The following is a 23,798-nucleotide window of genomic DNA, read 5'->3' as shown; positions in this document are numbered from 1 at the left end:
AAAGGAGGAAACTATCCCTACAAGGAAGCCTTTTGATACCCATGGAAACAGACTGTGGCAACAGGTCACAAACCTAGTGCCTCCAGGAGTTATTAGTCAACCAAAGGAATGATATCCAATGAAGAGAGGTAATAAAGGTGAATATTCTGCACCTGAGGAAATCTAAAAAAAAATGTTATTTATGACTATTATTTACTGTTGGAGGTAGCTGTTCTATAGCTGCAATCTAGACTAAAGAATTACACTGCCAAACGATGTTAACAGGACAGGAAGGAAAATAATATATATTTTTCATTTATTCAAGATTATCTAGATAACATTAACAGTAGTCAAAATTTAACCTATTTTTGGAAAAAAATGGAGACATCATAAGCCAATTTTTTTTCTTCTAGAGAAGGAAATCAATTTACTTACCATGTATGTAATACAATTATTTCTCATTTGTGATATAAAAATAGTTATTATTTAGTGACAAATCAACCAATTAGGGTGAAAATTGCAATAGGTTTCATATTAGTCTGTAAAAACTAATTTATTGGCAAATGAATGATTCATGAGGTTTCAATCTAGAATATGGGGACCAAAACTATTGGCTTAGAGATTTTTTAATTAATTAGAATGACTGTGTTGGTGACCACCATTCCAAAGTTTTTAAATATTATAATTATTAACAATGAAAATGTCTGGCTTATTTTCAATCAGTTAACAAATAATATGTTCAATCAGTTAAAATAATTTGGTATTATAAATATATAATTAGGATTTTAAAAAAAATTAAACTACTACACCATTCACAGCCAAATTGTAACCAAATGCTTAGTGAAAAAATAAGTGATTATTACAAGCTGTATTTTATCCAGTTTTAAAGAAGAGAGAGAGGTTTTAACAATTTCATCAGAATGGATTATTAACGCCCTTATTTTTCAGTGTTGCAGTTTTAGTATAGACATGACGAGACGGGGTGATTAACAAGAAACTTGTGTATCTCTCAGCTCAGTAACCAAAACTGTAGCAGGGATAAATTAATTCCAATACACTTCCCATTGATATAGAGGTAGAGAGTTGTTTTGAGATAGTTGGGTAAGTATTTTTATCAATGAGAACCAGAAATTAGAGTTAACTCCCTTCTATTCTGATTGAGTACTTTAATAATATGTGTATTTAGAGGAACTTGGGACAGGTCTAATGACTTTCTAGTAAAATGGGAGGAATTGAAACACCATGGTTCCTCAAGATAAGGTGACGGATTGCAGTACCATAGGAAAAGGAGAATTATACACTTAGCATCAGATCATTATAACGTTTTTTTACTCTCTACTTTATGATTAAAAAACCAAGTAGTTTGTTTATTAACTTATGAATAGATTTTTTTTCTCAGGACCATTAAATAAATATTTTAACTTTCAAAAATTAATTTTTTCTTCTTCTGAAGTAATTATGAAACTATTTAACAATGGAAGGGAGATCTAGTAAGTCAGATCATTGTGATATATCTAAAAAAATATGTCTCCATAGAAGTGAGAAAGTAAATAAACTAAAGGAAAGAGAAGGAAAGTAAAAGTAAAGATTTTTGCATTAATTAGTACTAATCAATATATATTATATGTATACATATATATAGATGGGATAACAAATTGTGGACCAAAGCATGGTCAGACTAGCTGCACAAAAACATATTAATATATCATAATCAATATAAATCACATTTTTTTTTACTAATTTGCTTAATTATTTAGTGCCCTTGATACAACTATATAATTTCTGTTTTATGACCAATTAAATTACATTATTTACTATAGTAATTCGAAAAGGATACAATTGACCACCTTGAATCCCAGAATTAGCAAGTGCTGTAAAAAAAAAGTAGTGATGTGTTTTGGGTTTCTAGGGTAATTATTAATTTTTCACAGGTCGGACCTTTATTATGATCTGTGGTCAGCTGATAAAAAGACAATACTAACATTACTTCCCGCAGAGCTAATGCTCTTTACAATAGCATGATAAACATTCATACTCCGAAAAAAACTCTCACAGCAACAAAACTTATGTATGACAACTTTCACATAGAAAATATGAATCCCTCCATAGCACAAACATAATTCCTTCACATGATTTAAACAAATAAACTCATGGCTATCAACTATTTATAGACACAAACAAATTTATAATAAGTACCTTATTTTTATAAAGTACAATAATTTTTACAATAAATGAGGCAATAAAAGTTCGAAACTTATATTTTTAAGCATAATGCTTTCTCATTCCTTTCATTAATCAACAAGCAAAAATTATAATTGGATACAAAAATTATTCCAGATAACAATCCATTAAGGAAATTAAAAATAAAATAAAATAATAAAAATCAATACATATGTACAAACTATAATTATATACAAATATGTCATACCAAATGCCAAATTACATATTTTAATATGGTCTTTTAAAGTTGACAAAACATTCTATATAGCAAACACTTGAGGTGTATTTCTTTTTTTAAAATAGCAAACGAATAGAGATCATTAGCCTGTTAAGATCTTCTACCATTGGCCAATATCGCATTACATTTCAAAACACTTTATTGTCTTATTCATTATTATTACTAATATAATATAATTATATAGATACATGAGATGTAAGGACTTTGTCCCCTATACTGATGGTAACAACATAGATAAGAAAAAGAACAATGCCTACGTTGATATAAGATTATAGCTATTCAGTGAGAGAAACTCATCATCAAGGTTCAGAAGACATAAATTTAAGTGAGAATCAACCCTAGATTGCTTTTACTTTAGGCTGATTCTCGCCTTTATTCACTGCACTTATAAAAAACATTTACTACTTGCTCAAAGCTAACATTATTTTTTACAATATACATATATATATTTATTTATATATATATTCTTCAATATATATATTTTTTACTTAATATATTGGAAATATAATTTAACAACAGTAATAAATCAACAATGCAAAGCCACTTTTCACAATAATAATGAAATGACTTTCTATTTCAATGCTTAAAGGTATAAATTCAGGACAAAAAAATCTGTACTCAATAATGAATGGTCAAAGTTAACTTTCCATTTATGGTAATTATCCAATTTTTAAAAATTAACATTTTGAGTTATTTGAATAAAAGTTTATCCAGTAATCATAATTGCAATAAAATATCTAATTATTTGCTTTTAAATACATTTTCACTTAAAGTACAACTTTCACCATTCAACAAACAAAGCTGAAAATAAAGATAAATTTCTTTTTACTTATCTTATTCCAATTATGCACTTTTTAAAAAGTATCTAATAAAAATGCTTAAATTAAATTTCATGATAATGCTAAACATTAAAAAAAAATACAACCATTAATCATGAAACATATTACAATGAATATCAGTAAAACCCCTTTTTGTGGAATAACTAAAAAAAAATTCTTGTGATACAAATTTACTTTACTTCATCACAGCATAACATATAAAATTAATAAATGATCTTCAAACAGACAAAAAAACTCAGCTTGAATTATTACTTGAGGTCATCGATATCTGAATCTATAAGATCAGAATTTCCGATAGATTTGTCCCCGACCATCTCATAGTCTTGCAGCTCAGCTTCAAGCTCCTTCTCCCACTCTTGACTCTCTATTAGGCATATGGGAAAAAGGAGAGGATGAAAAAAAAAAATCAATAAAAAATAAAAACTTATAATGCCGTGAATGTGAATTTATTCATATTTATGAAGAAAAAAAATTAGAAAAATAAATATGTAAATGAGTCAAAATGAAGTGAAGTTATATATTAATTAGGCGAGAATGGTCAAAGTTAAAATAATGTTAAAAAAAAAAATCAAACATCAAGTCTTGGCACCATATACAAAAAACATGAATTAAGTAATTACAGACAAAAGATGAAAACAGATTTAAGAGAAAAGAAAAAAATACATGCATATTGTGAAATAAACGCATTCATTCCCAAAATGCTCTCGCAGTTATTTTTTACCTGTGTAAGTAGAGCAATGTGTGGTATAAATTCATAAAACGTATTTACCTTAAATAAGATGTATTAAAGAGTTACTTTTCAGTAACTTGTTTCATGTTAATGTATTTTTATTGAATATTATAACTTAACAAAAAATAAAATTAAACAAAACAACTGTAACCAAAAGCGAAAAAACATGCATTTCTAAAAGGATTTAGGAAGGAAAGGAATGATTAGTTAGTTGGCAGCTCGGCATTCTGGGCTCTCCGTCTTCAATCTGTAGGCAGCCAGAAACCAATTTAAGTTTAATTAGCAAAACGACAATAATGAAAGCTGCAATGATAAACACAATGAAAAAGATAACTCATAGTTAATCTTAAATCACTTTGTTTTGCTGTAAAAGAAAAATAATTCTTCACAATAAAACTCAAAAAGAATAAACAAAAATATAAAACTGAGAAATATGTTTTTTTTTTAAATAATGGAAGTGGGAGTGAGTAGCTCAGTGAGTAAGACCCTGAATACTAACTGCCAGAAACCTGGTTCAAATCCGACCCTTCAGGGGTTGTAGCGGTTCAGATTTTCATTTTTAATTATTGAAGATAATCCACTAGCACTCTTAGTCTTTGACATATTTTGAATCATTTTCAAGGGAAACAATAAAAAATTAAAAAATCCTCAGATGTTTGCAAATAAATTATTTTTGACCCATTTTGTTTAAATAAGGCAAAAGCCATTTGCAACCTCTTGATAATTTCAGAGTTCGCTCGTTTAGACATGGTGCTCTGATTCCTCTCAAAGAAAAAAACATTGTAGAGCCCAGAACATAAAACTAAAAGCATGAAAAATATAATAAATAAATTCCATAAGTTAAAATTTATCCCAGGTATTGTCGACTAAACAAAAGGAGCCGTCAAAAATATGACCACTATGATGTCAAATTTGGATTACATAAAGACAACAAACTGCAGAATTATTTGCCAAACAAGGACGAAGTTGATAGTTAAAATTAAGATATTATATACAAAATAAAATGCAAATAATGCCCTAATAAATATTATATTTGGGAAATATCTAAAAATTTAAAATAAATATTGAACAACACAAGATAAATGAAAATAAAAACCGCAAAACAACAGATTTACAGAAAATCAAAAAGAAAGAAAACACATGGCGTTCATTTACATAAAAAACATCAATAACATAGTCAACTGCAAAACTGATATACAAAACATTGATCATCATCATGTTGATGCCATTAATAAAACCAAAATATTGCTGATTATATAAAAAATTTAATTCGAAAAACAGGAAGGTTATAAATAAGGTTAAAAACAACAGCACAGTGAATTAAGAGCTAATGCAACTATGATGAATACTAAGGAAGAGAGCAAAAGTTCTAAATCAGTTCCCAATAAAGAGGATGTGCGATGCTGGTAAAATAATTATTTATGTTTTTAATTTTTCAACTCCAATCCAAAATAGTTTTGAATAATTATACTTTAGCAATAGCAATAAATAAATAACATTTTATTTTTCAGACAATAATATTAATTATGTATATGACAAGGAGCTACTATAGTTGTAACAGTAAAAATAGGACATATGTTAAATTTGAAAATGATTGAGCATGTAATAATAAATTGTAACTTACTAGGTAAAGGTAATATTACTTGTTTGACCATTTAATAATTTTTCTATAATGTTTTAAGTTTAAATTATTTGATGAATTCCACCATTAAAAATATATGTTGTTCATTTTAATGTTTAATGCAATTATTAATGTGCTTTCATGTATTTTATATGTAAGACTGATAGGTAATTTATTATTATATTATTTTAATAATCAAACAATTAATTTTATGAATTGAAAATGGACGGTATGTCTGAAACACTAGCCATGTGAAATTTAAGCACCAGTCATAAGGACAAATGTACTTAGATGTAAAATCATCCAAATCGAAATAAAAAACTAATATTGCTAGACAAGTTGAAGAAAATATGCAAGGCCGGATAAACCAGCTGTTTATCATATTATTTTGAACCAGGCTTGTAATAAGAAATGAGATGGACATACCTTTGGACATTACCTTGGAAGAAACAACACTTGGACTGGTCAAGTTTGACTACCTAACTTCACTCGGGATTCCCACTTAAACTGATAACAACTTACAAAACATGACTTAAATAGGAAACTTTCAATTTTCTCTGTCCTTTGTATATCCCAGTCTTTTGAAAGTTATGAAGCAAATGACTGAAAATACAGCTAACCCTTCCTTTAAATGTAAACAAAACAAATTTGTCTGTGTAAAAATATGTAATTGTTTAGAAACGAACTATGTTTAAAAAAATAAAATTTCTTAGGACTTCTGGGTAGGCAAAGAACTGGGGAAAATGAGTGGTGTTATAACATTTGATACCTTGAGCGAGACTGGAAGATTTTTTAAGAAACAGTTAATTCACATTTCTTTAAGTGGGAACTAACAGTGATGATAATACTTATACAAGCTAAGAATTAAAGCAAACAATTTTTTGGCACCAACTTTTAGTTTTGACTATTAAATTAAATTTATTTCAAATGATTGATTACACAGAGATAACCAAAATGAGTTGGAAATACATTTGAAAATAATTCTCATAACATTAAAGATCTACAGTTCCTAATGTTTTTGCAGGGACCGTAGAGTTTTATAGGACTAAGTATAATTGTTTTGTATCAGGCTACTTTATGAAATTATTTTTCAAATAATTATGAAAAACTAACATAATTTATAGTTAATATAATAATTTAACTAAGGGGGAGGAAGGGAGGAAAGGAGTATGTGAGGTAAAGAGAGGACCCAAGGAAGGGTAAGAACGTTTGCGAGGTTAATTTTTCTCAGTGCACTTAAAAATTATAGAGGGGGGCAGTTTGAAAATGCTTATCTGTTTGAAAAATAAAGTCATGATGATTGGATCACCTATTGCTTTAAATTTACATAATTATGACAAGCTTGATATAAAATTAAGCTAATTTAAGAAAATAATAACAGTTAATAAAAAATGTAAGACATTATATGAGAAAATAACAAGCAAAAATATTAAAAAAAGCAAGAAAATGTCAGCAAAAAAAGAAATGGAATTTTTAGTAATCATTTGAAATAAAGTATTATTGAAAAGATATTTTGATGAATTTCATAAAATAAAAAAATGTAACTGGAAGGGTCAAAATTAGATTAAATCATCAGCCATCCGAATGAAACAGGTTGAGAGAAGCATTATATATTATTTTCAATGAGAAAAAATAAACAATTTAAAGCTAGTCTTTGTATCCTCTATAATAAAGCAGGAGAGCATGGTAGCAAATTAAATAGTGTTTCTCAAGCTTACTTTTTTAATATGTTAATTTTTTAATCTACCTGTGGTTCAAAGGTCAGAACAGCAACCCAACATATTTAGAATTCAAAGAATTATCTGATTTGATCGAATAGCACAGTGAAATAATCTCAAAGCCCTTAAATGACAAATTTTCCTCTTAAGTACCTTTAATTTTGTGTATTTGAAAAAAAATAAACAGTTCTCATTGTTAGCAATAATAAAAATAGAAATATCGAATTCAAATGGGAAAAGTCGAGACCACCCAATCTTTTCTGATTGCACTATGGTTTCATTATCTTTTATTAAACTGTTGCAAGTGTGGCAGAAACAAAATTTATATTTATTATTCCCACCAAGGGAAATCCTAAAATACGAATTTTCATAACAGAAAAAAAATATTTTTTTTTGTTCATAATTTTCACTTTTCCTGGTCTTCAGTTTTTTTCTCCCGAATATTGCAAAAATAGCAATAACTTCAACAAGTGTACAACAATCTGCAAATATTGGGGACGTATTTATTCATGTTTTTAAATTTATTTAAAAAAAATAAATTTAAATACATGGATGCCGCCAACACACCATCTTTGTCTTTCACTAATAATCTAAGGAAGCTGAAATATGAATTTCATACTTTTCTGACAGTAAACTCTTCATGAGTGGTCTCATGTAAGCGAAAGCAGCGGATGACATCTGTTGAAATAGATACCTGGACCCTTTTTGCACTGATCCTCATTTTTCTCCAAATTGGAATAATTAGTCAGTTAAACTTGGATATTCTCAGAAGAAGATAGGGACAATTGGGAATACAGATATATTCTAATTTTTAAGTATTAAAAAAAAAATTACACAGTAAAAGCAAATCTACGTGTAGACAAAATACAATATAGAGAAAATAATAAAATTAAATAAAAATTAGAAGATGGAATGTACCTACAATACAAAATTATAATTTTGTAAAGCAGAAAATAAAGCATATTAATGACAGGGATATTACTGACCACAAAAGAGTAAGAAAGATCCATGGTTATTTGAAAAACATAATAGTGTATTCATGGTAAAACATTATTTAATAAATGACCACTGACTATTAATGATAAAAAAAAATTTAAGCTAATAAGAAGCACCTGTTTCAAACAAAATGGCTGACAGGAATATTTATAAAACATGTATGTGCATAAAAATTAATGGTACAAAAACAAAATTATGTTTTAAAATGAATTATTTATTTACATAAATAAAACAATACCCCAAAGAAAAAAAAAACAATAGTAATAATAACAAATTATTTAGCAAAAAGAAAAACATGAAATCATGACAAGCTTGTTAGTTAGAACATGCACTATTGCTTGCATATTTGTGCTAGAATACAGTAGACTCACAATTACTTTTAACACACTAATTATTTTTATGAAAGTTATAGAAATGCCCTTCTATTTCAATAAAATAAGTATTATAATAATAAATATTTCAGTATATGCTTTGGTCAAATTGATTGAATAGTTGAGCTAGGTGACAGTAATACATTTAACATAAAAAGTAACTAAAACATTAAATATTTCAACCGATTAGATTACTATCTGATTTATATTGAGTAGAATTTCTGAATAAATTTCTTTACCAGAGAACCAATCAGCAAATATTAATTACTATAACAAGTTTAAAAGAACAACACATATTGCCTATTTCTAATAACATTAAAATTATCAAAGCAAAATATTTATTTGCTTTTGAAATGAACAAACTAAATGAATGAATAGCAGGGATAGGAAACCATTTATAAAACATCTCTAGTAAATGATTACAAACCGTGAAGCAGAAAACGTTTTTTGAAATCACACGTGACCTCCTCGGTTTGAAGGTCTATAGAACAAAATATTCATTATAAACACACCTCCTACTTTAAAAAAGTCAATTAATTAGAAACTAGATGTTCATACAATACAGAGATAAATAGATTAATAAAAATTAGCAATTATTTTTTTTTCCTTTTAAGTATTTTGAATTACTTTTGTTGGCTTTCTTCTTTTCTCCATTCATTTATTCTTGTGAATAATTTCAGACTTGAAAACAGAGAATTATTGAGAGTCTACTGCAACTACTATATAGTCACACCAAGAAAGAATAAAAGTTGACGCTACAAACCTGATAACACAATGAAACCACCGGGTGCTGAAAATTCTTGGAGAGGATAAGTAGTAATGTTATTCTCATAAAAAAATAATATAAACTATTCAGCACGTTCATAAAGTACATAACAATACCATTTTCAATGCTTCAAGATGTTCTGTTATTGAAAGGAATAAATTACATAAATGCAGCAAAAATCAAATGCATTAGTGTTGATCATAAAATCAACGATTCAATTCAAATAAAGAATAATTGAAACTATCCACAAACATAAAACATTTATACGTCTCATTATAATATGAATTATAAGAGTAATTCTAATATTTTTTTTTTCAAAAAAAGCTTTAAAATTAAAAATTTAAGGTAATTCAAATGGACTAAATGCATAAATACTCCTGGAAATTTGAAAATGTAAAATTAACTCATTGCTTTGTTTGATTTATTCAGGTTTTCTTAACTTTTTATTATTATTTATTTTTTTTTTTTTTCTTAAGAAAAATATACATTTTTGAGAAAAAATCATGGTTTAAATGAAAGTAACCAATGAAAAAAGAATTTATAACATTTTATTTTTACAACTTCCTGATTTAGAACGATGTAATAACAAATGCTATAACACTGGAGGGTAACACTCACCTTGGTCTGTTTTGATGCCCAGTTTTTTCATGCCTTCTTGGACCTCTTTAATATCTTCAGAACTAGCAGGAAATTCTTCAGAGACAAAGCCAGTTTCAGCCAACCCTCCTACTGATGTTATCAATGAAAAAAGTAATATTTAAATCATAAACTCCGGCTTTAATAATGTTAGGGATTTTAATTTAAATGAAATACCTAATTACAAAATAAATGAAAATACAGAAGCAATGATGATAAGGCATAAATATTCCATATAATTCAACATCTATCATATAAACATCAGTATCACATTTTATTGTATACTAATAATTTTTTAAGTAAAATTGGAAATTTTTTATTCTACTTTGTTTAAAGCTACTATCAAAAAATAAAATTCACATAAGTCTGAAAAAGATATTGAATATTTTTATGGCCAATAGTTATTCATGGGCAAAAGATATATAGGATAAAATCTTAGTTGGGTTTAGGAGGACCGACTATACAAAGCCTAAATATATTCTTTGCAGCATAGAATTCAGATTCCTTGAGAGTCAAGAAATAATGATATTTTGAAAGTAAAGAAAAGTAGGCAAACAATTTATATCACGGATAGAAAATAATAAGTAAATTGCTAGATAATGCACCATTAGTACCTAACATTAATTTCCTAGCAATCATCTTCTATATGATCTGTCAGTTCCTGAAACTAATAATAACGGATAATTGCTTTTTAGCCATTAATGATAAATCAAGTAATTTTTGACAGTTTCTGGCTCAATCAATGATCATCACACAGCTTTTAGAATACAATACAATTTCTAAAAGGAAATGAGACAAAGAGTGGTGCCAAAGTAAATTGTATTTTACCAAATGAATTTTCCATACTTCATTCATTCAAGGAAACAGATATGACAAAGAGTACGAGATTTATCAATTTGTCAACTAATGAAAAATAACATTCTATACCTTAAAACAAATAACTTCATCAAGGATTTTTCAGAGAACTTGAATTAAATGACCTTATGGTTGATGTAGCTATTAATTTTTATTAATTATTTTTTATAAAAAGATATTCTCTATACAAAAATGACTAATATTTCTTGAGAGTTCGGATTCGGATTTTCTTATCTTATAGCCATGTTAATAGGCAGAGAGTGTATCGTTCTTCTAATCTTCCTTCTACTTTTCACATCATGAGGCTGTAACATCAGCTGTTGATATACTTTACAGTTAATAAGTAATGTATCAATTCGGATAAAACTAAACTCACTTAGATCATCTACTATCAACCACTAACCAAATATGTCAAGCCTATGAACAATTAAATCAATATAATAACTGTGGTACACTAATACCAGGGATAGCGATAACGATCTCATAAAATCATTAACCTACCTAATGAATAACTTAATATCGAAGCTCGACTGAGGAACAGTACTATCATCTAGAGATAGTGACAATAAAATCAATGCAATTTGGTTGGTATTGCAATATTAGATGATTAACTTAAGATCTATATCAGTGGTTCCGAAACTTTTTTTGTCCTACTGCCCTCTTACCAGGAAAAATATTACTTAGTGTCCCCTAGAAATTAATGATTTTAAAATTTTAATAGCAATTTTTAGGAAATATATATGTATTAATGTTTCAACCTTTTTCAAAAAATATGGCAAAGAAAGGTGTAAATTACAAACATTGAAGTAGGAAATTATGAAGCAATTTATTGAACTAGGAATAGAATGTAATACAAAAATAGTTAAAACGGAACAAAAAAGTTAAAGAACTGGGTATGCTGGTATGCAACCAATTTAGTAATCCTCGGCTCTATTTTCGTCAGCAGTAATATTGTTGACTGTGACAACTTGTAGTAGTTATCCATCACCCCCCAAACCACCTGTGGTTCAATTGCCACTAATTGCTGCAGCACCCACTTTGAGAATCACTGATCTATATGAAAACTCCAAAGAAAAATCTCCATTTATGAATCCAAAAATAGTAATAAAATACTAGGAAATAATAATTGATTTATTAATTAAACACGATTCTGAATAAAAATTAGAAAGCTTACCTTGTCGACACCGAACTCAATGGATATTCCATACTATACATACATGCAACTAACAAGCTAGTATTACAATAACTTACAGGCAATATAAAATGAAATGAAATGAATATAAATGTTCAATAAAAGAAATGAATGTTCAATAAATAAACAAAAGAAGGGTAAAATAATTAATTGAAGATTTGAAAGTATAAACCATTCTCAAGAATATTTCATTCCAGGCAATGTTAAGGGTACAATATAAAATTAAGATACAGATAAAATTTGATATGAATAATCAAAACATTCAAACAACCCAAAAAATAAGTATTTTCTTAATTATTTTACCTTTTTTGATCTGTTAACATACTTCAGTTCTATGGTTGATCAGAAACAAGAAATGATAAATAAATTTAATAAAACTATTCACTAATGTCATTTGAATGTTTTGCTGTCAATAATTTATTTACTATGGCATTAAATGAATATTTTCAGGTTTATAATATATAAACAACAATAAATAAAAAAAAAAAGTAAATAAAAGGAAAACTAAAAAGTAAAAACAATCTTTGGTACACAATCTATGAATATGGAAATACTAAAATCAGCTATTTTTAAAAACAAACTGTCAAAAACAATTCTTAACCACTCAATACCTGCAGAGGTTTCTGTTGGACCACTTCCAACTGTAGCACTTTCTGCCATATTGCTTACTTCTGCAGCTTGACAAATAAGGTTCACTCGATACAAATAATTACGCCAGAAGTTTTCTTCATTTATACTGAAAAACATATTACAAATTTATGTGCTTTTGAAAAAATTATAGCAAATTTATTACTTTAGACAGATTTAGACTATTTATCTAAATAGAAAATATTCTTCATTAAATCTAGAAGTCAAACAGATATTTCTATCTGGTTATTATATCAGATCTATATGATAATCATCACAAAGAACATCTCTAAGAATTATTTATATTTTATAGGAAAGATATTAAGAATATAAATGGCTTTATTTTAAAACATAAATTGTATTTCTTTTCTTTCTGAGTAAACTACACATATCTTAATAAATAAAATTGATTTTAAAGGCTACAGCTTCTTTAAAGGACTGAATATGCATAAAAATGCAAAGGTTGTATGACATAGAGAGCGGCAATCGATGACAAGTAGATAACAATTGAGAAGTATAATTTTGAGTAGGTTGCAGATTTTGTATACCACAGCACTCTAACTAACTTTGAATAAAGCAACTTCAAGAAGAAATAAAGCACTAGATCATCCTTTCTAACCAATCCCTTATGGTCTACACAAGTCTTTTAAGGATATAAGTGCATCCAAATCTACAAAAACTTATAAACTAAGAGAACTATGAACTGCTTCATAAAAGTTGTTAATGGGATCTGGGTGCGTTCTGGTGCCTCACATCATTATGTGATTTTAATTTCCAAGTCACATTCCTTAACCAAATACTACACTGGTCATTGTCATTCCTAGGTTCATAATCTCCACCAAGTCAAGTCCTCCAGACATAATCTTTCTTTTTAGTTTAGATTTGATATTCTTGATGGATATTGTCTCAGAATTAAATTTTTTTTCTATTATATATATAAATCACTTACTGCAAAAAGACATGGAACATCTATTTGGGCTGTTTTTACATTTAGCTCTGAAATTTAGGACTCAACAAACTCAAATTGACACAACCAATCAACAAGATATTGTTGTTTCTTAAAATTTAGTTGTTTACTTAAACCAAAGAGAAGCACAGTATGAAAAAAATGGCTGAAGAGGAGCAAGAATCTTGGATGGTGTCCAAATAGATGTGAAAAATCTCTTTAGTAATGGTAACTGGATGATATTAGGCAATTATCGAGAATTAGTGGGAACTTTAATTAAATCCAATTCTAAGTATCTAAAAGTATAATTCATGGAGAAACAGACTGGTTGTAGGAAAGAAAACTAGGGGATTCACATTAAGAAGAAAAAAATATACTATAAATAAATACTTAAACTGTCTAATAAACATTATTCTTTATATTCAAATAAAATGTGCTATTAGTACTAATGCCTATTTTAAAAATAACATATTTATCAATAAATACTCACATTTTAGGTACCAGTTCAAACCTCATTTTTTCAAGATTAGGGTCTTCTTGCAAAATAGCCTGACAAACAGAGAATTCGCGTTCCATATCAAATGAAAATTCGACTCCTTCAGGTGGTGCTCGAACAAAATTTCTCCTATCCTGAAACACGCCAATAATGATGTACCAATGTAATGGAATGTAAATTTTTTTAAATATTTAATTTCATTTTCTAGCACTAGCTGTATTACACAGAGGGCATTAAATCTCAAATAAACAAACAATTGTATTTAATTTATTAGATGAAATGTCAATAGTTTGTAATGATGCAGTATACTACAGATCGATAGCATTTATTGAGTATAAATGATTTCTACAATATTACTAATGAAAGTGGAATAATAAAAATCAATGATTCTAAATAAAACCTTAAGGTGCAACAGGTATGAATAAAATAAATATATATAAATTTAAATAATATACAGTTTCAACTAAAGAAGAAATCAGTTTTCTAAAGTTCTCCAAGATTATTTTATAAAATAATTTGATAAACAAAAGTGATTAAAATTTGAATAACTTAAAAAATTATTGATCAGTGGTAATTTGAACAAAAAAGAGCAACGTTTTACCATGTTTTTTAAGTGTAAGTTCCATTACAAAAAATAATAATTAAATTGTTTAGAAATATCAATAAATTTCAACACCTCAAAACAAACTAACCTTTTCATTTTATCTCATTTCAACACCATTAGTAAGTAGCACAGTTTAGGCACTTGTTTAAAAATTTTATATTTAACTAAAAAAACAACCTTCAATTACAAGCAAAAAAAATGTCACATTTCACAGAATCAAATTTACAGAGAGAGAAAAATGAACCTTCTCAGTAATTTGATACACCAAAAATTCACTGATACTCTAGACTATTTATTCCTTTCAAGGGACTTAATAATTTTAATTAAAGGAAAATCAATAATACTATTATAATAAAACGAATTCATACCTCAATATTTTGTACATAATAGTATGTTAATAAATATAGGCAGCACTTACTGTAGACAATGCTAGACATTCTTCCCTGAGAGCTTCTTGGTTTGGACAACCAACCCATGGTGGTACTGGTGCTCCTCCATTCTTATTATTTTTATCTTTAATGAATGCTTCTTGTTCCTTATTAAATTCGCCGAGGATACTCTGAAAAAAAAAGAAGGAAAATTTAATCGTTGAGGTCATCACATAAGTTTAAAAAATAATAACAATACCATTGAAGGGTGAATATAATTTTTTTAAATTTTTATCATGAAAAAAATTGTGTTGATGGGACCTGGGCCATTCAGTAAATATGTGCCTTATATCTGTATTTCTTAACACTCATCCTCATTATAACATCTTTTGCATCTGTAGGATGCCTCCCCCTGACCATTCTATCAAATATGGATTAATACATCAAAGGGTAACAAAAATCATATTGATTGGGAGGGTGACATCCCTCTTGGTGCCCATTGTTAAAAAAATTAAATAGAGATGAAGTTGATGAAAGCTTGAAAAAGGAAGTTGATGAATTCAAATATTTTGAAATTTCCCACACTCCCTCAAAGGCCCATAGAGCTGCTAGGGACAGAGATGTCTGGAAGAAAAAAGGAAAAGAACTCGCCTCCCAATAGGGCTGGTCACCCCTGGAAGTGCTGACTATTACTCCCAAAAGGGAAGGCCTATACAGGAAAGGATACAGAAAGATGGAGAGAGGGAAGAAGAAGAGAAAATTGATAGAATTTAATGTTTTGTCAACTATTATGTATATAAATTTATTTTTTTTAGATTAATTATTTTATATATTCTTGTTTGAGAGTGGTTTAGTTTATTCTTAATTTAAAACAAATTTGATCCTTTTTTTTTTTTTTTTCTCTCAACTTTATTCTTTACAACTTTTCCAACGTTTCGACCCTCAGGCCATTCTCAAGGATACCTTCATATTGATGTCATTTTTTTTTTTTGCAAATGTGAATGAAGGAAGGAAGAAAAGTGTTTTATAAACGGTTTAAATCTAGGAAAAAATTATTTAGAAAAGGTTATATGGGACAAAGGCAATTAGCCTGCATTTTTAAGATTTTAAAAAGGAAATGACATCAATATGAAGGTATCCTTGAGAATGGCCTGAGGGTCAAACGTTGGAAAAGTTGTAAAGAATAAAGTTGAGAGAAAAAAAAAAAGGATCAAATTAATTTTTTTTCCCCTCTGTATCTTCTTTAAATGTTTATATTATATTTTGTAATGATTTTAATTTAATTGCATAAATAAAAGGCTATTTCATTTCATTCACTAAATCCATCATTAGGAGATGTTCTGATTTTTGACTGACTAAATTCAAGAATGGTCCGCACAGCCTCATACAAGTCTCCTAAATATATTCGTATTTCTTTAATGAGGAGTGCTAAATTCTGAAATAAACTTTACAACACAACGGAGGGAAAAATTAGTAACCTTGACAAATAATAATTAAAGCTAAAGCGGACAAAAACATCAAATCATTCTCAGAGCTCTATACAACAAAGCCAACTGGATTAGGATGTCCACGAAGCGTGAAGTCCACCTCTCAATAGAAGCTTTGATTGAAGTACCAACAACAACCACACAGGTCGTTCATCTTAACCAGCTCAATTTACACTCTGAATAAACAAAGAAAATACAGAGTCCACCTAACTCAATTCCAATTAGGAATTATAATTTTGTAGTGGTATAGTCATATATACTGTTGTAACCTCTTGTTAAAGGTGTACTTCGTATTTTATTGAAGACTAAATTAATTGTAATTTACGGCAGTCAGCAAGTTAATCTTAATATCTTAAACACAGAGAAGAGGACTATTATTATTCGGGCAATTCCTGTAACAAATAAGTTTCAGGATCTGTAGGATTAAATACATTGAAATTTGGGACAGAAAGTAAGGAATTTCTGAAATGTGTCAATTATAAATATAATAGTATAATAATCATTCAGATATATTCAAAGTTACAAATAAATTTCACGATCAGAAATATTATTTTAATGATTAACAAGTAACAATTTAATAAAGTGACTACATAAAATTTTAGTTCGTTTATGTATACATCGCTGAATTGCTTTAGCAGTTTCACATCAGACAAAAACAAAAATATTTTAATTTATATTAAATGTATTCCCAAGATTGTACTGGCTGTGGTTACTTAGTGTCAAGAAACTAGCTGAGGGTCCCAGTAGAGAAAGAAACCCCTATATACGGTAATATCTTGGGAACACGTTCACTTCAAAATGAATTCAAAACTTTTTTACTTGTCAGATGTACCAGAAGAATTAGTTTGAGAAATTTAAACTAAAGAAGTAGTTTTTATGTGTCACAGTGATGTTCAAATCTCAAAAATGACTTTTTGAAAGATGTAGCGTTCTTTAAAAAAAACAGACCAGTATTACTGTACAATATCATTTGATACAAATAATGTGATCCATCTTTTCAGCTAAGATTTTGGATACCTATACAACACCTGTGCAGAATATGAAGAAAATTTGAGATTGTAAGGTACATAACTGTGTTGAGTTAACCTGGTAAATAATTCCTAAATTATTTCGCGGAACTCCGATTGAAAACCATACCTAACAAAATAAATTTTGGTTTTATTTTGAAAAGGGCGTGTTCCAAAGATATTACCGAATCTAGTGGTTTATTTCGCTAGTGTGGTTCATCAACAGACTGTACCAAAGCTAAGCTAACAGTGCTATCAGAAAATGACCACAGTCTATAGTACTATCTATGGAATACGTCAAATACAAAGTTTTTTTTTGTCTGATGTGCCACTATTTTAAGCAAGGCAGGGCTATGACGTTAGATAGCACAATGAAGAAATTTGGATTTGATACCATTAAACAACAACAGTCTACCGATCAAGTGAAAAAAGTAGAACAATAGAAATTGGTTTATTATACTTTTTTTTATTAAATATTATTTTAATAGGTTAGCAATTAAAAAAAAATCGACTGAACTGTGAAAACACCATCTTATGATATAATATAAGCATTATGAACAAATTATCGAATAAGAATTCAAAAAACACATTTGCTAATGGATAGACCTCGCGTGTCAAATGAAAGAGTATGAAGGATGTCAACACGCAAATAACTTCTCGGAACAAATAAGTGATGAATGAGTGAACCATTCATTTCAGGCCAGATATCATTAATAATTAAATTACTATACTAGTTCATGTTTCAGATACAACGTCTATTTAACAGCTGGCTTCCGATGAATTACTCATATCTGAATGTTAGAAGGGCGTTCACCATTAATTTGGGTATGTGAGTTATCGTATTGTGTGATGTTACTCTTCGTTAGAGGTAGAAAGGAACGTTCTTTGGAAGGTTTGAGGATATTAGGGAGCTTCCTCAACTTAGATGTTTAAGAGGGCTGAATATTAATGGGGGTAGTACTCCGGAGATCGGCCCTTTCAACGTCCGCCCGTCCGTGCACTTAAGGGAATGAGGAGCGAAAAAACTTTGAAACTATTTCTAAATTTTCATAGCTTCATTAAAAATACTACTTTAAATACAAATATATTAATAACCAAGATATCCATATTTTAATTTTAAATTCTGTTTTTTTTTGGCTTACAAGTACATCTTATAAGACATATTAAATATAGATGGGAGGTACCGGATTTGCTGAGCAAGAAGAAACGAACAAGAAAAACTGTGAAATATGAAAATTAAATTTATTTTACTTTAAATATTTGAACGCTTATATAGAATTAACCCATTCTATAAAAACATAAGCGTTTTTATTATTATTATTTTATTTTTTTAGTTTCTCGAATATCAATGCTCTTTTCTCAAGAGGTAAAGGGTTTTCATTTTATACAGGACTGAAGATTTCTTTCGAGATTTAGATGGTGTGAAAATTCGAAATGTGATCAAACAAATGGCGAAAACAGTAGATAACACAGGCATTTCATTTTTTTTTAAATTTCAATATCTGAAATTTGGTCAATTTCAAGAGGAAAAACAACACAGTTCTAATTAAAAACTTCATTGCATGATATAAAAGGGCAGAAATCCATCTAATTTGAGAAATTTTCTAGGACACGAGATTTGATTAAAAAATTCAATAATAATAAATAGATATTCAACCATATAGCCTCTCACTTTTTATTTTCTTGTAACTCCTACGTTTCGCCCGTTCTGAAGGTTCTTACTTAATAGGTTATTGACTAAGAAAAAATTGACAAAGGCAGAATAGCCTGCAACATTTTGATAACAATGTTTATTACAATATTATAAATAAGATCCAAGAGAATGGCGAAACGTAGGAGTTACATGAAAATAAAAAGTGAGAGACCATATGGATATTTTTTTGATTATCATTGATAAACATACCTGTCTCAAACAAGAAATTTATTTACATATAATTAAAAAATTGAAGTTTTTCGTTTTCAGTAGTGCTTGATGAAGTTGTTCATAAAGTTGAATTCATCTGTGCTACACCATTTTATATTCCAAGCCATAGAATAATACATGATCAACAGAATGTGTATAAATAATATTTTATAGAAACGAATGTGATAAGAAGATGAACTTTTCAACAAGCAAAACTAATAGCACAATTCTACTACGTATTCTTCGCAAAATGGTCAGAACATTGTTTCCTAAAGAAACCTAAGAATATAAGGAGAAGAACTAGATTAGAAAAAAAATCATTTACTCAATCAAAAACAAAATGTAACCAACAAAAGTTAGTTGTAAAGCTTTAACATTTGTAAGACATACAGGTCAAGAGCGGAAGTTAATATTGAAAATTTTAACCAAAAAAAAAAATCTAACCCATGTTAATGTTTCAGTGGTCAGGACTGCAGTACTTTGTAAGGAATTACTCTTACTAGAAGAACGGTTGTGCAAGGAGGTGATTTAGGTAGAATCACGCTCGACCTCCAGAATTTATCCAATTAAGGGTACCCACTTACATTTTACCTAATGAAGGGTACTCACCTAAATTTTACCCAATTAAGGATACCAACCTTCATGAGGTTGGGTGGACTCCGGAGGGCTCCCGAGCCCACAGGGATAACTCACGACAGTAAAACACAAAAGTAAATATCTGCCACAGCCGGATTCAAACCAAGGTCCTTGGAGTTAGTAGCACAGTGCCTTACCACTGAACGACTTGTTCCCTCCCAAAAACTACTAAATTTTTTTTTTCTAGAACTACTCTATTTTACTATTTATTATTACTGAAAATCATTAGTAGTTGCTAAGAGAACTTAAATTTTCAATGAATTATTCTTTACATAAGGAGAAATGAGAAATATTTTTCACTCAGATTTTTTTTTTTTCTAACAAAGAGAAAAAAATCTTTGTTTTGATTTAATTTCAAAATATTTATGACATACTACATTTTACTAATGTGCATTGTTTTTGAAATATAATTACATCAATTACACAGAACAAAAAAAATAGTTAAGCTAACATAATTCGAAATCATGTTTATCAAAACGTTATCCAAGCTTTTGTACATGAGCTGCAATTAAGTGCATTAATAATAGAATATATTTTTTAATAAGACATAATAAATTCAAATAAAAGTAAGTCGCTTATCGAGAAAATACTAAGTTTACCTATTAAAAATGACAAAATGGTTTAAAATAATATCCTAATATCAAGTGAATTCCTTTTTTTTTCAAAGATTAAATAAATAAATAATAAATGGAAAGATACTATATACTATACTATAGAAAACAGATTTAAAAAAAAAGTAGTCAGAACCTTTTGAAAACCATAAGCTATCAATGTTTGAAAATAACATAGAATGACATCTAAATAATATAAAATATTCTAGAAGTTTCCAAAACAGTGTTATAGTAAAGGTAATGAAAGAATATAAGCCGTACACATCTCTCCGATGACCTTTCCGTACAGAGTATTAGTCTTTTATGTTCGGGAGAAATACGACAAAAATGAAGGTCATAGGTTTTAGATTGATGTTATATGTTATCTTTGAGTTCTCAAGCAATAGTTAATGTAGTTTTTGGATTGAATTGAGTTATTAACGTTTGATATTCACAATTTTTTAATCACAAAAATTAAAGTATTTTTCAAGATTTTTAATGGCTAATCGATTCTTGTTTTACGCCACGTTTCTATTTACGTCAACATCCGTTGTGCGGTTTGATGAGTGGCAAATCATTACCATAACCGAAAGCTGGAATTAATCTTGCAATAAATTTCAATCTACCAAAAAAAAAAATATTCAAGGGCTAAAAAAAAGCAAGTACATTGGCTAAATGGGTCCTATTTGCGAACTGTCACCCTTTCTAGAAGGGGAGGCAATGCTGAAGTTTATTACAGGAAATGAACCTCAGCCGACCCAGATGGGAATCGACCGAGGCCTCTCAAGTCCGAGCATTGCGGGCCACTCGCTTCCATTACATAAGCGCAGCTCAGTCGATTCTACTGCATATGTGAGGGGAACATCATACTCTTGATGTTGAAGTCAAAGAAAATAAAATGTTTATAATAGCACCATACAACTAGCACATAAATCAATACTTCTTTGCAACGACGAATTAACAGGATCTTGAGTGTTATGGACTAAGCAACCTATTCTAAAAAAATCCTCAATAAATAAAAATACTAACTGCAATAAATAAAATTATTATCAATTGCACTCAATAAAAATACTGCTATCTATAGAGAGAGGGCTTTTAAATATTTTCGATCTTAGGGTGACCTTACACCTTACCCTTCCCATATGGTACCTTACACATTCCTAGAAAATAGCATGCTGAAGTAGGATGGAATTTAACTAACGGGATCCATAGTGTTATGGATAAATCAATTTTAAAAAAACTCAATAAATAAAAATACTAAATGTACTCAATAAAAATACTACTAATTGCAGCGAGTGGGCTTTTAAATATTTCCGATCTTTTTCCAATATAGTGGTAACCTTACACATTGCAAAAAAAAAAAAAAAAAGAGCAAACTAAAGTTATAGATTATAGATAATTTTATTTCATCCAAATTAGTTTAGTTTGACAATATGTGTACAATTTTAGACAAATGATAAATAAATATGATAATTAATTACCAGATTATTTTACAATATACAACGAGCACGGTATATACAAATATTAGTGTAATAATAAGAACTTAATAACAAAAATCCCAATAAATAATTTCATAGAATAAAATAAATATTTTATAAAATAAAATAAAATAATAAAAAAGCAATGAAATCCAATAATGTAACATCTTAAATTAATTTTTTTACAACTGTTATTTTTGTACATTTGATAATTTTAAATCAATATTACCAAAAAATTTTAAGAAGTATGTTGTATATTTATTGAATACTGTATTTTGATAGATTGTTTTAAGCACTGGGTCTCTCTCTACCGTTCCCTCCTACTCACTCTCCCTCAACATATTTATTTATCAATATTCACCCTCAATTTGAAAGTTATTGCTAAAATTATTAAAGCTTTAGTATTGATATATGCTATACTTATATTCTATTGATATAAATAACAACTAAATACGGCGCAGACTATGCAGTGCCTACAACACCGAAGGCAGACTTAGTCGCAGGCAAGAATTATATGATCAAGAAATAGTAAAGTATCGTTAACAGAGTTAGGCAAAAAGTAATTACTATAACAATTACTTTCCAGTTACTGTAATTTGAAACTAGAATATGAAATTACAGTTTTGAATAGTAATTTTAACTACTTGATGAAAATTACAAATCGAACCAAAGTAATCGCAATTACAGTTTAATTAGTAATAGCAATTACAGTTTGTTTGTAATTAGTAATAGCAATTACTTTTTTACTTGTTACTGAAAGTGTTATCTTGCCTTATTGGTTATAACGTTAAGGGAAAAAAAGTGTTTTTTCATTTCTCTGTTCGCTCAATTTTTTTTTTTTTTTTTTTTTAGTTTTGAAAACTTACATAAAATTTACTGGATGTATCATAATGTACAGTTGTAATACATGTATATGTAAATGTATGTTAATAAAGATACAAACATTTTTTTTGAAAATTAGCTTTCAAATATTTCCTGAGAATTGATGCTTTTGGAAATAACTATTAAAACATAAAGATATATTTCAAATTTGAATAATTTCCAACATAAATAATCATGACACGTTTCATTGTTTTCAAATCAGTTATTTTTAGCTCCTATTAAATAGTAACGGGACTGAAAACATGATGTGATTCTCTGACTCATTAAGTTATTTTGCTTTATGGACTATTTTCTTTCTTCGTTGTAAGGAACAGCTTGATGCCTTGGCCTTCATGTTTATTTATATCGGCACATCGGAAATGCAATCAACCTTTTTTACAACAAAAACATTAACATTTTTGTATTAAATCAGTAATAAATTAGCATTTAAAAATTATTTATCCTTAATTTATTTCTAAATTAAGGATTAATCTTTCAGAACAAAATATATTGTTATCCTACAAAACGATGGTTAAGACGAGATGTCTACAGTACTACCCATTGATTTGTTATTTTCTTTTATTTTAAATATTTGAATCGTATTGTATTGTTAAGGTATCTTTTTTTTTTTTTT

At 28.3% G+C, this 23,798-nt stretch overlaps 1 protein-coding gene across 1 annotated transcript in view; it reads right to left on the bottom strand.

The window, feature by feature from the left end:
* Positions 1-1,579: 1,579 nt before the first annotated feature.
* The window catches only part of Sap47 (Synapse-associated protein 47kD), a 76,399-nt gene continuing 54,180 nt past the window's right edge, over positions 1,580-23,798 (bottom strand). Inside the window, exons 5-9 of the mRNA XM_067050942.1 lie at positions 15,253-15,393; positions 14,225-14,364; positions 12,773-12,897; positions 10,097-10,207; positions 1,580-3,640 (exon numbers count right to left, since the gene is read on the bottom strand). Coding sequence (XP_066907043.1) covers positions 3,525-3,640; positions 10,097-10,207; positions 12,773-12,897; positions 14,225-14,364; positions 15,253-15,393 — 633 coding nt within the window. The 3' untranslated portion in view covers positions 1,580-3,524. The remainder of the gene's footprint in view (positions 3,641-10,096; positions 10,208-12,772; positions 12,898-14,224; positions 14,365-15,252; positions 15,394-23,798) is intronic.

This window comes from Halyomorpha halys, unplaced genomic scaffold (genome assembly GCF_000696795.3).
Source record: "Halyomorpha halys isolate HHAL.00 unplaced genomic scaffold, Hhal_1.1 Scaffold2048.1, whole genome shotgun sequence".
Lineage (NCBI taxonomy): Eukaryota > Metazoa > Arthropoda > Insecta > Hemiptera > Pentatomidae > Halyomorpha > Halyomorpha halys.
Note: the sequence above shows the minus strand (reverse complement) of the source record. Positions and strands in the feature narration are given on the sequence as shown.